At 44.5% G+C, this 16,417-nt stretch overlaps 1 protein-coding gene across 7 annotated transcripts in view; it reads right to left on the bottom strand.

Moving 5' to 3' along the window:
- Positions 1-16,417, bottom strand: part of pard3ab (par-3 family cell polarity regulator alpha, b) — a 283,974-nt gene that overhangs the window by 109,452 nt on the left and 158,105 nt on the right. For all 7 annotated transcript variants that reach the window (XR_008563780.2, XM_015956043.3, XM_015956044.3 and 4 more), the window contains 3 exons: positions 7,615-7,803; positions 6,603-6,773; positions 2,035-2,185 (listed from right to left, as the gene is read on the bottom strand). Coding sequence is in view for 6 of the 7 variants with exons in the window: in XM_015956043.3 (XP_015811529.3) it covers positions 2,035-2,185; positions 6,603-6,773; positions 7,615-7,803 (511 nt within the window). In the remaining variant the exon portion in view is untranslated. The remainder of the gene's footprint in view (positions 1-2,034; positions 2,186-6,602; positions 6,774-7,614; positions 7,804-16,417) is intronic.

The raw sequence follows: 16,417 nt of genomic DNA, 5'->3' as shown, positions 1-16,417 counted from the left end.
TACAACAGCTAGCATACTAAATTGATACACGGTATGTCAGCCTGAGTGAAGTAGTGGAAGAGGTTCCAGTTCTCCCTGCTGGATCTCAGATCTCGGTCCCAGTGGCTTCTATCTCTTAACCCTTCAGTGGGGAACGAGTCCGGAGAACTCCTGACCTCCACCGGAGGCTCTGCGGCTGTCACGTAGCTGTGGTACATCAGGAATCACGGAAAAAAAAAAAAAGCTGCCAACAACGAGCAGAAAATATGAGCTAATTGTGTGACTTAGATGGGAAGCCTATAGACAGGGGGTTGGACCTTTGAATTTTTTTTATTCTTTACGTAGCTTGCTACAATAGCTTTTACCAGAAAATCCCACCCTACCTATAACCATCTGGAGGCAGGCATGGCAGATTTGCAACGTTAAAACCTACCCACCTGGTTACTCCAGAAACTTATTTCATGAGCATTTTTTAACTCAGAAGTACCCCTGAATGACGTAGTTGTTCGTCCTTTTATCAAAACTTATTTTGAGCCTGAGAGGGTTAAATAACATACTCGTCACACATTGGTAGCAATGGTAAAAATTCTGCTCAGTCTGAAAAGAAGAGACTTGGAAAACTCTGGAGCAACCAGTGACTCCACCCCCCAAGCCAGTCAGTGGCTAACAATCAATTACGTCACATTTTTGGCACAGCTCAGTGGGCCTGAAACAATACTGAAGCAAGTTCTAACCCCGGGTTTTCACGGGAGCAGTCAGCAGCACGTTACTGCAGCAGCACGTCTTGCTCGCGTAAGCTGCTGCTTGGCCCTTCCCACGAGACGCGAAGCAGCAGGGGAGCAGCTGTCACCGACAGAGCACGAAGTCACACGAGTGACTTCGTCAGTAAACACAACAACAAGCAGGAGAAAATTACAACACGGTTTGTGTTTTATGTTCTGTCCGTTTTATAATCGCCAATACGGACCTGAAAAACAAAGGAGGCCGCTAGCTAGGTGATAACTTCTCACGGGGTCGCACAGTTAGTAACCTTTTTTAAAGTAAAGCAACCGGAAGGCAGTACGTTCTTTATTCTGAAAATCTCGGGAGCTTCTCTCCATTTCCGCGTCCGATTTCCTGTCTTTCCTTCCCCAAAAATGTCGAACTTGACTCGTTTCAGAGGCGTCGCGCGTAGAAAATAGAACCGACGCGTAAAGGCCGCGACATGCTGCTCCTGAGACGCGGCCGACTCGCGCTGCTGACGGCTCCGGTGGAAAAGGTTCTGTTGACCACAGCGGTTCCAATCAGCAGCTATGACGTGCTGCTGCAGTAACGTGCTGCTGACGGCTCCTGTGGAAAGCCGGGGTAAAGCTGGAGCCCGTTAGTGGTGGAAACACCTTGGAACCCGGTAGAATCAAGTCGAGCTGCGCTGAATAAGCACTGGTGGAAATGCAGCACTACAAACACAAAAACTTTTAGAAAATGTAAATGGCCTGTATTTGATATAGCGCCTTCTAGAGTCCTGGAACCCCCCAAGGTGCTTTACAACACAATCAGTCATTCACCCATTTACACACACATTCACACACTGGTGGGGATGAGCTATGATGTAGCCACAGCTGCCCTGGAGCGCACTGACAGAGGCGAGGCTGCCGAGCACAGGCGCCACCGGTCCCTCCGACCACCACCAGCAGGCAAAGTGGGTTAAGTGTCTTGCCCAAGGACACAACGACAGTGATAGACTGAGCGGGGCTCGAACCTGCAACCTTCCGATTACGGGGCGAGCACTTAACTCCTGTGCCACCGTCGCTAGAAAAACGAAGTGTGTGTGTGTGTGTGTGTGTGTGTGTGTGTGTGTGTGTGTGTGTGAGCAGAGGCGGTTTTCAGAAAGAGTGAAAAAACTGACAAGATGTTTTTCCAGCAGTCTGCAGCTAATTATGTCTACAAGAAATACGGCTCCAAATAACCAAAACCCAGCTAAAACAGGCAGATTTTCCCGTTGAATAAGGTGGGTGTGTGTGTGTGTGTGTGTGTGTGTGTGTGTGTGTGTGTGTGTGTAGCACAAATATGTCCTACCTATTGTGCGTGGAATTGTTCCTTGACGTGGCGTCAGGTTGTCATCGAAGCCTTCGAGGTCCCCGTACAAGGAGTGGGAGATTCTGCGTTCGTGATCGTCCAGGCTGGTGTTCAGAGTTTGCTGGGGTCCCGGCGGGCTCCCTGGAGCCTCCTAAAGAAACGGGAAGTGATGCTGTTTTTATTCACACACAAACATAAATTCCTCCTTGAATAGTTCAAACTGTGTTGAGGTCTTTTAGGACTTCATGGACCAATAAAGAGAAAGATAACCCTAAAGGCCGTGCTAATATTTACTAAAGAGTAGTAGATGAACAGAGAAGGACAGCTCTCCATGCTGATGCGAGCTGGGAGATAACGAGGATAAACGAGCATGGATTTTCAATAGACTGGTGGCTGTTAGCGAGCCAGCTGAGCCCTGTGCAAGAAGGTTAACTTGCTACCATGTTGACATTTCCCTCAAGACCTCTGATGACACTTTCTTGTTTGCTGGACAAATAGACCATTTGCAGGGTCTGTCACCCATAAGCTCACATCTCCAGCCTGAGAGTGCGAGTGCGTGATTCGGTGGGTGTCTGAGCCTTCGGTGTTTGTTCATTGGATCGTTGACTCTATTGATTTGCTATGGCGTCTGTATTTCTTGCTGACGGTGATGACAGCCCTCGCTATAAAGATAACCATCATCGCTGGCATCACGTAACGAACAATAACGCCGGAGTCAATACTGGAGCCAAATTACCCCGATCAATGACTGTAACTGGCCAGGCTGGGATTCGATTTTGGCAAAAGGTCTTTGACCGATGATCCCTGCCTCTTACTAAATGTTAGAGGTGTTGTAATAACCGCTGTCCACGAGAATCTGATGCAAACATGCAGGTTCAGTTTACAGAGAGGCGACAGGAAATGCTGAGAAGATTGAGTTAGAAATATCGTTGTGGAGAATGACTTCTTAAATGTGCAGATGAGCAGGATTTCCTCTTCATGTGGCGACGATTTCAGCAAGGATTTTACTTAGATGCAAAACCTTTTCACTCATCTCCTGACCTACTTGTCCTTCAGTAGGGCTGCAGTGAGCTGGTGTCCATCTCCAGCAGTCATTAGGGGAGAGGCGGGGGACAACCTGGACATGTCTCCGGTCCATCACAGGCACACACAGAGGCAAACAACTTGAAAGGTTCAGAAAGGCCGCAGCTGGGATTCGAACCTGCAACCTTCACTCAGAAACAGAGCTGCCAAAGCAGCCCTGCATGCAAAACTTTTCCGAATCTTTAATTTGCCATAAAGAGGAGCACAAAAAAAAACCCGGAGACAAGCTAATATTATTATTATTAACACACAGTTCCTGCAGAGTTCATGTTTTACTGAAAACAGATAGCACCTTAGTTAGGAGCTGCGGTGTCTTTTCCTGGTCAAACAAACGCAGCAGAACAAACTTCACACAAAATCAACAAATCTACTTCGGAAACAAACTCATTTCAAAGGTCGCCATATGGTGCAGCGACTGCTGCTGCTGACTTTAAATGAGGTAGTTAATGAATTGGCTGATGGAGGAGCCGGGGTGAAATGCCTCCGTAATAGCAGAAGGGATTTGCCAGACTGACACCGCATCGACAAATCGCGCTGCAGCTCATTGCATATTCAGGCTGATAGGCGCGCCCTGGGAAGGCCTTGATCCCGCTGGGTGTGGGAGTGTGGAGCTCTTTTCTGAGAGTGTTTCTGGGATGGAGGAAGGAAAGGAGCAGTTGGGCTTGTGATTTATGCAGCGACAAACATTACAGATTGATTTAAGACTGGCTGTCAGGGGGTGGAGACATGTGGAGGACCAAAAACGCAGGATTATTTGATCCCATATGTCAGTAAATGTCAAAATGAGCCAAGGCTTTTCATCCCACAGTAATTAGTTGTGATAAGGCTTTAACTAACATTTGACTGGCAGCTGGTTATGATGTGTTATCATGCAGTAACCTCTCAGAGACTCTGAGCAGGCTTTCTCAGTAAAACTGTACTAAATTGTTTTCCATCTTTGTTTTTCACTTTTTGGACACAACTTGTTTATTTTTTTATAAATAGCCAAACACTTTGGCAGCCTCGGTCCATGCCTCCAGCTGTGCATGGGAAGCACAGATAGACTCTCAAAGCTCAAATTTTATTCATTCTTCATGCACTCTGTGAAGTCCCACTGCGCTGGCAAGCCTGCAACACGCGCACACAAGGCGTCTGTTAGCAAACACAGAGAAAGAAATCCCCTGAAAATAACGAATACATACATTGATTGCACAAACTATACCCTTCACTACACTCATGTACCTTAATTTATATATACATGCAGACAGGCTGATGCAAACACACGTGCACACATGCACGAACACAGAAACACAGCTTCAGGCTTAGCCTCTGCTTTCAATTACCAGACGGGCCGAGGGGAAATCTAAACTCTGACACACCAGGTTGGAGAAGGAGAACAGTGAAGTCTGGTAGTGCCAGAGGCATACACACACAAACACACACACACACACATGCTCAGCTCTCAAGCAGGCGCCATGCAAAGGTGAAGAGGGAATGTAAAGACATGACATTGAAGGGAGGAAAAAATAAAAGTTCTCAGCTGTTTTGGCTCCTCCACCTGCACAGAGGCAGGCATGAGTGAGTGTGGATGGGCCAGCACACCTGGATGCTCACATGGTGGTCTGCTATGGAGTATTTTATGAATACTGTTCATGTGCACATCCTAAGCTCCATTTATTTGATCAAAGCTAAATTCATTTCTGAAAAACACAGAAGTAAACAATCTGACCTGTGTTTCTGTTGCAATAAAAAGGCTAGCTGGCTGAACTGGACTGGAAATGTAATGAACGAAATGCTAATTTAGCTCCATAACTTCTGAAGACGCGTCTTCATGCGGCGTGTTTATCCTTCAGTTTTCCACCAGAACGGCTCGCTTAACAGAAGTCGGGGAGAAAAACTCTGAGGTGTGAAAGTGTGAAATCTTAGTGTGAAATAGGAGGCAGCTGCGCGACACACACACACACACACACACACACACACACACACACACACACACACACACACACACACACACACACACACACACACACACACACACACAGCATGACCTTTGAAAGGATCTGCAGTAGAAACAAATGGAATTAATGTGTTGCATGGTGAACGCTCTGACACAAGTATTCTATTGTTTTTCACCCCTTAAGAGGTCTCTCCTCTTCCTTTATTGTTTTTTCCCCATTAAACTTAATTTTGTCCAAACCGAAGGGCGCACCCATCAGAATCGACTGGCTTGGTCTGGGCAGGTGTGCTTTTGCTTTTCTTGGCATTTTGAGTCACTGTAGTGAAATAATTTGTGAAACACCTAAAAATACGTCATAACAACAATGAGGAATCCTCCAAATGCTGAATGGTAAACGACCTGTATTTGACACACCACCTTCTACAATCCTGGAACCCCCCAAGTTGCTTTACAAAACAATCACTCATTCACACACACATTCACACCCTGGTGGGGATGAGCTACGACGTAGCTACAGCTGCCCTTGGGCTGCCGAGCACTGGCGCCACCGGTCCCTCCAACCACCACCAGCAGGAAAGGGGAGTTAAGTGTCTTGGACACAACAATAGCGACAGACTGAGCGGGGCTCGAACCCGCAACCTTCTGATTATGAGGCGAGCACTTAACTCCTGTGCCGCCGTCGCTCCGGACGAATTTGTGCCATTTGAGATCATCCTGCTTGAATAAGCTTTGACCTTGAAACATCACTAAAAGAATAAATTAGTCATAAACGCTGGCCTCTGACAAACCGAAGCAGCTTCATGATAACTCGTTTGAGCCTAGTTCAGGCTTTAGGCCGCTTTAAGATCTTCCAGGAAACGTTGAGGACAGTTGTGGTGAATGGGAGACTTGTTGGGCTCTCTGCACCTTGTCAGCTAATATTTGAGTGGACTGTGTGTCTTATAGAAATGAGAGCTACACTGGCTCAACACACACACACACACACACACATCTTCATGGTTTCATAGATGACTCTTTGCATTTACTGCAAAAATTGTGTCAATAGGAAGACTTTGTTCATGTGAAAATTGTCCCTTTCTGCAGCTCTGCACTCTAGTCACATGGCCTGCCAAAGAGACAAGTCTGCGACTAACAATATATAAATGAATAAATAAAGAGAGTCTTAAACAAATGGGGTCTACTCCCAAAACCTTTGGAGTACAGACATGAATGATGCATCAAAACTCTGGATTTTTGTTCACTTTCAGCCAGTTGCCACTCAGTTTACTCACAACAGCCAGAATGCACCAAACATCTGGATGCTAATGTACTAAGATTGTTTCAATGGGATTCATCATTTTCACACAGCAGCTGCTTGTCTGAGCTTTAGGTCTGAGTCTGCTTCGACTACCTATTCATGGAAGATGCAGCAGTGGTCTGCTGCCTACAAGGTATGAAGTCCTGCTATCTGATTGGCTACGGCCCCTCCAAAGTTACTTCCATAACATTCTTGCTTTATTTCCTACTGAACTTAAAGCTGGAAGCCAGCACCCGCCTCCTCGTCCCTCACCTCAGTCCTCTTGGTGACTCGTCGGGCCACGATCAGCTGGATCATCCCTCGCTTGTTGCCCTCCGTCGACATGGACTTGCGTAACGTCTCCATGGCATCTTGGTTAGTTTTGCCCAACAGCGATTCCCCGTTTACAGCAATCAGCTGGTCGTTAACTCTGAGCCGTCCGTCCTTTAGGTAAGAAGAGAGTAGTACGGGATACAGAACGTACAAACGAGAAGCAAACAACATCTTCATTTGTCTCACTTTGATGACTTTGGGCTGTAAAATACTAAACAAGTTTGAGAAGAACTGAAACAACTACGCTACAACAGATATTAACTAAAGAAAGTGGGTCACACGGTGCTCTAATTACAGCTGAAGCTTTGTTCTTTTTATTCTTTATTCTATGGGGGTGAAAAGACTGTCAGCGCCTCATAATGTGGTTTAAACTCAAATGATTATAAATGTTACTTTATGCAAATGGATAATCTACTACTGACAGATGCATTTGCACATTAATTATTCGTTATTTCAGTCCTATTTAGGAGACGGTGAAAGGGGTTGTTGAAATAAATGACGTTACTTTAAACCAAATGCATGGAAAATGTTACAAGACTGATAATAAATAAATAAATAAATAAATAAATAAAACAACTCAAAGATGCCAATTATTAAAAAGCATTTACTCTTTATAACACACAAACCTGTTAAGGATCAGCTGCATTTCTAAAGTGACATATTTTCTACATTTTTTGTATTTTTTAGTGATTAAAAGTGATGAAAGTTTACTGGAAGGCTTCTATGTTCCTGTTTTCCAGCAGTAAAGTAAATAAATTACATTATTTCCTAACTGAGCATAAAGTGTTAAAGATCAACACATTTTATTATGTTCTTTTAATTAAAAAGTCATTAAAAATTTATTATGATGCACCTCAAATAAAATTATGGATAAATAAAATCCTAAACAGACCTCTGATAATCTTAATATTTACCCTCAGATCATTAATAAATAAAAAGATTTGCTTTGAACCTTAAAAGCTGCTCCTCCATTTATGATGGATTTGACGAAGATTCCCAAATCTGCGTGGTTTTCCTTGGAGCGGTTCCCTTTGACGCTGACGCCCAAGCCTGCAGAACCCGAGTCGCTGAGCGGGATCTCGAAGGTCAGGAACTCTCTGGTTCCGTCGGGGGTCAGAACGAGTTCATCCTCCTCTGGTTTCTGGAACAAAAACAAAACAGAAACAGGATGCATCCAAAATAAGATGGAATATCTGGAAGCATCGACATCACGCTCTTTAACACGTTAGTTGTATAATTTACACAGAGATAGGAGCAGGTTAGCTTACTGCTACGGTTAGCTTGGGTCGCCAGTAAAAACTTTCTTCTTTTTCAGACATTTTATTTGCATCATAACAGAATCACTCACTTTACCATCACTGCTCGCTTATTAGCTTATTCAGCGTTTTACATTACAACATTTTTATTCTGCATGTGTTGAAAAAGCAACATTCCCCTTCTTCAGGCTCCGCCCCTAAGCCGCGCCTCTAGACTACAGGACCCAACGGTTACGGTTATCGTACCTTCTCGACCCGCTGTTGACACCTTTTCTAACGTATTTCCTGACACAAGGAACCTACGTAACCGTATAAAAATTTATTATGCTAGCTAATACAGCTAGCACTGCTCTGGTTGACTTCCACACATAGAAGGGTGTGTGTAGATGGGGGAGGAACCAGTGGGGATTTTACCATTAGGCATAAGTCGGCAGCCGCCTGGGGCCCCTTTATGTTGGGGGGGCCCCTAGGCCCGATTGCTGGCACCCCTCTGTTAATGCCACATTGGACTATTTCTTTAAGATGCTGATGCACAAACAGGAAGTGATATGTAGTCATTCCAGTTCAATCAAGTTGGTGGCAGTAATGCACCAAATTGTTGTTTGCCAAGTGTCATAAGACCACGAATAAGAAGAAGAGAATGCAGAAGAAGAAGGAGAGAGGCGGGAGCGCTCGTAACAAACTCGAAGCAGTAATGATAAATGATAAATGACCCGCACTTCTATAACACCTCTCAGAGTAAGGACTCCAAAGCACTTTACACTACACCATTCACACACTGATGGTGATGAGCTACGATGTAGCCACAGCTGCCCTGGGGCGCACTGACAAGAGGCGACGTAGTCAAAACATAAAGCATGAAATGGAGTTATCCTAGTGGCTCCATAAGAGAAAGAAGCAGCTTGCTTTAAAAAAGCTTTTATCTTTACTTCCAAAAGTGGCGTCGTTTTTTAATGTAAACATCAAAAGGAAGCAGAAAAGGAAAGACAGTGAACAATGTTTAAAGGGAGGAAAACATGGACCAAAATGGAAAATAGAAAAAAAAGTGAAAGGCAAAAGCACAGGAGCACTGACGAGAAGAAGAAAGCAGAGCAAACATTGAAGGCACTCAAAGGGAGGACTAATAAAAATAACTCATGTCAGAAGAGGGGAGAGTTTCGCAAATCCAGTTAAAGATAAGATTGTCGAAAATTTAGTGTAAGGGGGCCCCATGTCTGTGTTCGCCTTGGGCCCCCAAATTGCTGAATCCGCCCCTGGGAGGAACAGTCAGAGATCAGTTTGATGGACACATTAGGAATAGAGTCACAAGGATTGGATGAGACTTAAACGTATTCCTTTATTTAACAAACCATTCCCTGTACTGGTTTCCATCAGTATGTGAAAAACTTTTCTAGTATTATAGCAAAAAAAGCTCCAGAAAAACATTTTCTACCCAAGTGTTGAATTAGGTTTAGGAGTTTACATGTATGTTTACATATTTAAAGCATGTGAGGGATCCTTGTTTCACATTAAAACATCAGGATCAGACGTTTCTGGTGGCTCTGAGAGCCTGACAGAATAATTTGATTTACTTTTAGCATTTGTGTCTGAAACAAATTGCATCAGACTCGAGCTGCACAGTTGCATCATTTCCCCCGAGACGAATCTCAAGTACCGGTGCATTAAAGTAAATACAGTAGGAGAGCTTTTATTGTGAAGCATCTGCAGGTGCAAAACGAGGTTTCACTTACACCAGCGCCCAGCTGTCAGCACGTTTGCATTACATCACGTTTATGGATGTTGGGTGAATACTGGTAGCCTCGTCTGGGTTCACAAAGGTGAGGGAAAGGTGGTCGCCACTCCGCCCAGCTACCACTTTACATTTTTTTTTGTTTAAACATGAAGCTGACAGCAGATGACTCATCCACTCATCACCTCCTACAAACAACCTCAGATGTGACCAAATGCTGGGATCAGATGAGCCATGTGGGTTTAGAACTGAAAAAATAGATTCTCACTTTTATCTTTAGCGACTGCAGCAGGTGATAGAGTCAGAGGTCTCTGCGGAAACGGCGGGTATCTATCAGCCATGGCAGAGCTACAGCTTCTTTTGAGCTACAGAAGTGAGCAAAACAGTGAAATAAGTTTTAAAAACTGGCTCCTAAAGTGTCAGGAGAACCAATCTGCAGATAAAAAGATGGAACAGATCCATTTAAGGACTTGGCACAGAGGCTGGCAGTCTCTCAGCTGCGTGTAGAGCAGAGTCCTGCAGAACAGGCAGAAACAGGAACTCTCAGAAAGTTGCGCTTATCAGACTTTGTGTTCCACCGCGGTGCCCGACAGCCGAATGCTATCTCTTCCTGTTTCAGTAGTTTACAGGTGTTCTCTGGGACCAGTGATTATAACGGACGGCCAGCCCGATCCATGTGCTGTTTACTCTGCTGCCTCTATCACACGTGCAAAGGAAATGCAAATAGATGCATGCCATTTTAGTGTGGAATTCAAATGCTAAGCATACCCAGTCGGGGACAGTTTAATAGCCACGTCAAAGCCTATTTTAAAACTTTTCTGACACAAAAGATTCAGAGAGAAGCAGATAAAAACACAGAAGCTGCACCTGAGTCCCGATGCCGAATGTGTCACCTAGGCAGTAAACTTCCCAGCAACCCCGCGTGAACACATCAGCCTAATTGACATGCTGAGATCTTTCTCTCCCCTCCTTCCACAACAGGTGCATCTCTCGCTCTTTCCTTATATTCACTCTCACTCTCTATTCCAGTGCAACAATAAAAAGCCATTCTCTCTTGCTTGTTATTTGACAGCTGTCCCCTGAATAGATGAGTGCGTGCACGCCGCCGCCTGGCAATTATTGTGCACGCCTAATGAATTCAATCATCAGGCTCGGTGTCAGCATGTCATTAGCTCTCTTTGTTTGCTGGGAGAGAGATGGAATTACTCTGGGAGGAGGAGGGAGGGAGAAAGAGGGATGGAGGGAGAGGCAAAGTGGTAGAGAAGGGCAGAATGAAGATGGAGCATGGAGAAAAGGGGAGGGAATGGAGGAAGGCAAAGAAGAAGATAGAGAACAAGTACGAAGGAAAAGCACCATCAGGACGTCTGCATATTTTAGAAAAACAAAAGAACGCTACCTGAAATGAATTTGTAATGAAATTAAATACAAGACTAAAAGCCAGTTTGACATTTGGAACAACTTCTGGGAATTGCTCAGAGAAAACAACAGGAAAACATCAAGAACTTAATTATTTCTGCAGAGTCTGATCCAATTAATTCTACCAAATTAAATTTAAGGCTAATTAAAAAAGTCAGTCTGCAAGATTTAATCCTCTTTAATTGCAAGTGGTCAGGGTGGGGGTAAGGGAAACAAACAATTACGTGCAGACAGCATTAACGTTATTTAAGGGACCAACACCACCTCACATCCCCCGGACAACAAATATAAAGTCACGGAATTCATCTTGTGAGCTAATTCTGTGTTAGCCAAAGTCCTTAACCCGATGTGGCAGTTGACCTTTCATTTTAGCACCGATAAGAACCTAAAGGGACAAAAACGTGTCATCTCTTGTCTTAGTTGGAAGGACATTATGATCTTTCATTATTTTAAACTATGATACTGCTAAAACACAGATGCTAGCAAAGGGAAGCCTAATACAAGAGTCAGCCATTAGCCTGAAGGTTTAATATCAGGAATGGCAACACCACTAGGACAAACTACAAAGCACCTGATTTTTCAAACCAGTTAAGCTCTAAAACCAACAGAACGGCTCTAAACCTAATTCACATGTGTATTTAAATAATTACCACCCCTGAGCTCTTCGTATAAAGGTAGATTCTTGCATTTGTTCTCATGTTGTTGCCATTTGTTCAATAAAGTTTTTAAAATTGTGCTCTATTTCGTAAGATTTCCCCAAATCCTACTTTCCCCAAGTCAGTAAATGAATTTTAGAGATAATTTAGTCTCTTTGTGGTTACAGAGGTAAAGATGCTTAAGTCATCCATGTTTCTACAAGGAAGAACTATAACTAGAAAAGACTACAACCCCATCTTTGGTTTGCACAAACTAAAATCTTCTTTGTCAACGTGCCAACTTCCAGCAAATCCTGTAGTGCCACATCATCGGCGGGGGCAGGGCCCCCCGAGCAGGTCCGGAGCTCGCACTGGTCAACCATAAACACTGGACGTGAGCTGCTCGGAAATTAGAAATGTAGCCTTCGTATTTATCCCATGACATACATCTCCTGTCGCCTAGCAACAGTAACGGCGGTAAAAGAAAGCCCAGAAAAAGGAGCTGAAATTTTTGCTGAGCTTTTTTAATAATTTATCCTTAAGGAGCTAAAACAGCATTACCATTGTTTATGGTACGTTTTCGCCTGGCCAACAATATAGAGTGTTGTGATTGGCTAGACACAAAACACAAAAGTGTTTTGTGTCTAGCCGATGGTGGACCTGCTGAGGCTCTAGTGGAGCGTGGCTGGACTGAAGAGCTAAATCTTTTGTTACTGCTACAGTCTGTCTAGGTTTCTAGGTTAGGTGTTTTCTGTGTCTGAGGCGATACTCATAATCAGCCAAAGTAGTTTTGTTTATTCTACAAGCTTTCAGGAAAGAAAGAAAGAAAGAAAGAAAGAAAGAAAGAAAGAAAGAAAGAAAGAAAGAAAGAAAGAAAGAAAGAAAGAAAGAAAACGATCTTTTATATAGCGCCTCTCAAGCCAAGTCATGAGGCGCTTCACTAAATCAAAAAATACATTAAAGTATAAAAAAGATTAAAAAATAGATTAAACATATGTTTAAAGTTAGAAATTTTTTTATTCACAGTTTTAAAATGATAAAAAAATGCAAGGAAAGGGAGAGAGAGAAAATAAACAGGAAAAAGGGAAATCAATAAGGAGAGGGTGGTGATGAAGGTCCCACCAAAGCCTGAACAGGTGAGTCTTCAGCTGCTTTTTAAAGGAGTCCACTGATCTCAGGCTCAGGGGGAGAGAGTTCCAGAGTCTGGGGACCACAGCAGCAAATGATCTGTCACCTTTGGTCTTTAGCCTGGTGCTGCACAACCAGTAAGCTTTGACCACTGGACCTCAGGGACCTGCTGGGGGTGTAGGGACTAAGAAGATCACCAATGTAAGATGGTGCTTGTCCATGTAAGGCTCTATAGACCAGAACCAGGATCTTGAAATGAACCCTGAAGTTGACTGGCAGCCAGTGAAGCTGGAGGAGAAGCGGGGTGATGTGGGTGTGTTTGGAGGACTTGGTCAGAAGCCGAGCACAGGCATTCTGAACCACCTGTAGACGGTTCAGGAAGGTTCTGCTCAGACACGTGAAAAGAGAGTTACAGTAGTCTAAGCGTGAGGAGATGAAGGTGTGGAGAACGGTCTCAAGTTCAGAGCGGGACAGAATGGGACTCAGCTTAGCAATGTTCCTGAGATGGAAGAAGGAAGCGCGAACAAGGGAACTGACATGAGAATCCAGGGTGAGAGCTGGGTCATAGGTCACACCAAGATTCCTGACAGAAGGTTTGGTGTGAGAAGCAAGTTGACCAAGAGAGTCTCTGACTTTGGGAACCAGCTTGTCTGGGGCACAGATGAGGATCTCAGTCTTATCTTCATTCAGCGATAATTCCAGCATCTATTGACCAGTAAATTTAATATAATATAAATATATTGGAAATATGTTTGGTTTGCCAAGAATCTCAGGATAAACCTGACCCATCCGTTAAATCGGGCGGGGGGGGGGGGGGGGGGGGTCATCTGGACGAACCATCGTATTTGGACAGTCTTTGTTGCAAGGATGTGACATAATCAGCCTTCAGATGCTCCCTTCAAAGGATGCAGCCCCAGTGCAATTTTAAATGTGATTAATCTTTCCTCATTAGTGATTTTTATTATAGTTACCCACCACATGGAGATGTTTTTATCTGGTAGAACAGTGGCTTTCTCATAGGTAGGACACACCAACGCTGCCCTAAACCTTCTTGTTCTAGGCTAAAGCTGGCCAAAAGAACGCCAACAGGTAGCTGCTTATTACTTTATCTTTATGTATGGATAGTTATACATAAATAATTTCTTTAATATTTGAAAGGACTTTTATGGGCAAAGACAGCAAGGAGGGAAACGGACTAAATGACAGACAGCTGCCAGAGAGAGGCTAGTCGGAGCTGAAAGAAGGTGAGAAAAGAGAAGAAGAATGATGTGCTGGAGAGATCAGGGACAGAGACAAACAGAGCGAGGGTGAAAAGGCGAGGAGCCGAAAAGAAAAGTGTGAAAAGAATGAGAAAGTGTGAGCATGACAATGACAGAGTGAGCGAGCGAGTGAGTGTGAATGAAAGGCCGACAGAAAGGAATGAATCCATGTGGAACGCAAAATGAGGCCGACACCGCCGTCTCTCCGGCTCCCTCTGCTTTCACAGCCTCACACCTCCCTCACCTGCGGCTTTTCATGCCACTTTTCTCATTTCTTAATAAAAAACAACACACAGACCTCCTCATTTCCTCTCTGACCCTGATATTTTTTGCAGATTTTAAACATCTTTTTCTCCCTTCTTGGTTTGTGAAAACTCGCCGATCCAATGGCCCTGGAAAAGTTACTCAAGGAGAATTAAAAAGGAAAGGAGGAGCGGTGAAATAAAGAAGAGAGTGATTGAGGTGAAAAGAAGGCAGTGAAGGGTGTAATGGGTGGAGAGAAGTGGAGCGTGGAAGCCATTGTTGGCTGCTTACTGTAGCATCTCTCTACATGCTCCGGCTCCGTCCCCTTTCCTCCGCTACCATTACCAGTGTGGTTCCTTCCCCTCATCAACTCTCTCACCTGTCTGCACGGTGGATGAAACCCGCTCAGATGCATTCATCTATCATATAGTCAAGTCTCATCATTAGCTCCTGCTTTCTACCTCCATCTAAACTGCTCTCTGCTCTCCATCCTCACATTTACTCTGATGCATCTTGCTGCAGCTCCACGCTGGTAGACCATGAATATCAAATACCTGTACGATCGACTGAGCTGGGCTCTGGCACAGCACTGAGGAGGACAGGTGTGTGTGTGTGTGTGTGTTGAGAGGGAGAGACGGAGTAAACATGTTTAAGGAGAAAGAGGCATGTCCCCTGTGAGCACACACACACACACACACACACACACACACACACACACACACACACACACACACACTTAAATGATGCTGCAGTGCCTCCACTCACCAAGGACAACACTTGTAGGAGAAACACAAACACACAGTCACACCTGATGTCCAGAACCAATCAGCTGGCCTCTCTTTGTTGCTCTCCTGGCCACTAGAAGCTGTTCAGACCCACGAAATTACACCAGCAGCTGCTGCAAGGCTTATTTCTGATGTGCATGTGTGTTCGTGTTGTTTGAGTCTGCAGCGTGTGCAAGGCTTCCTGTAGTCTGTGCTGATGATCTCTACTCTGTGTGTGTGTGTGTGTGTGTGTGTGTGTGTGGGCCAGATGACAGCTTGAAGCATCACTTTAATTAACCAAAAAAGCTTGTTTTGCGGTAAAGCAGCTTCTCTGACTGACTTGTGTCACCAGCAGGTCTCTACACAAACACACAGGCAGCGCTGAACCCTCAACCTCAGCGCTGCAGCCATTTATCACCGCCGCCGCCGCTGCTGCTAATGATGAGGGAAAAGTTACACAAGTCCAAGAAGGGCTTATGTTGCTTCACTGCAAAAGAAACACTCAGCGGGTCACCCAGATCTGTGATGTGTGTGTTTGTGAGCTTAGCAGCTTGTCTGTTTTATTTCATGAAATTATTCTATGCTTTTTAATCAATTCATAATCCTTTAGTGGTCAGCTAATTGGAGTTTCGTTGGTGTAGATCTAATCTTAGCCGGCGTGGTTACCGGGGGTCGCCACGGCAGCGTCACGTTTCTGCTGGATCTGAAGACCTGTTACAAGCACATCGGTCCAAATATACTTATGCTGTGTAATGCTGAGCTGAATGCTCCTGTACATTAAGCCATCAAGAAATTCTTCATCATTATGCCAACAGATTATTGTTTCATAACAGCTTTGTGAGCAGAGAGCAGAGGAAATACGCACATGTGATAGACAGCATCTTGGCGCCGTGTTGATGCTGCACTTCTGCTGCTCCCGCTGATGGCTTTTCAACGTGGCATTGCAGTAATTTTCCATAAGCCCGTGTGACTAATGGCGTAAACAATGGAGCTGAATGTTCATGTTATGGGCCCATTATGGAACTATCAGAGCAGGCACGGGGAGACGGATGCCTTTGATCAGCTCTATTGTAGGAGCCAGGTGCGGGCCACCGGATTTGTGTCTTAAAAGTGTCTTTTAAGTGTTTTTGGGAGACAAAGAGATGGGAAGGAGGGGGAATGGAGGGAAATTAAGAGATGACGAGGAGCAATAGAGGACAGAGAGAGAGCTGAGGACAAAGAAACGGAGCAAACCTGACTGTTTTGTTTTTACAGATCATTGGTGAAGCGAAATGACTTCTAGTCGATTCATGCAGCCACCCAAATGATCTCATTTGCCTCTGATG

Source organism: Nothobranchius furzeri, chromosome 11, assembly GCF_043380555.1.
Source record: "Nothobranchius furzeri strain GRZ-AD chromosome 11, NfurGRZ-RIMD1, whole genome shotgun sequence".
Lineage (NCBI taxonomy): Eukaryota > Metazoa > Chordata > Actinopteri > Cyprinodontiformes > Nothobranchiidae > Nothobranchius > Nothobranchius furzeri.
The sequence above is the reverse complement of the archived record's forward strand: the minus strand, read 5'-3'. Positions and strand labels throughout refer to the sequence as shown.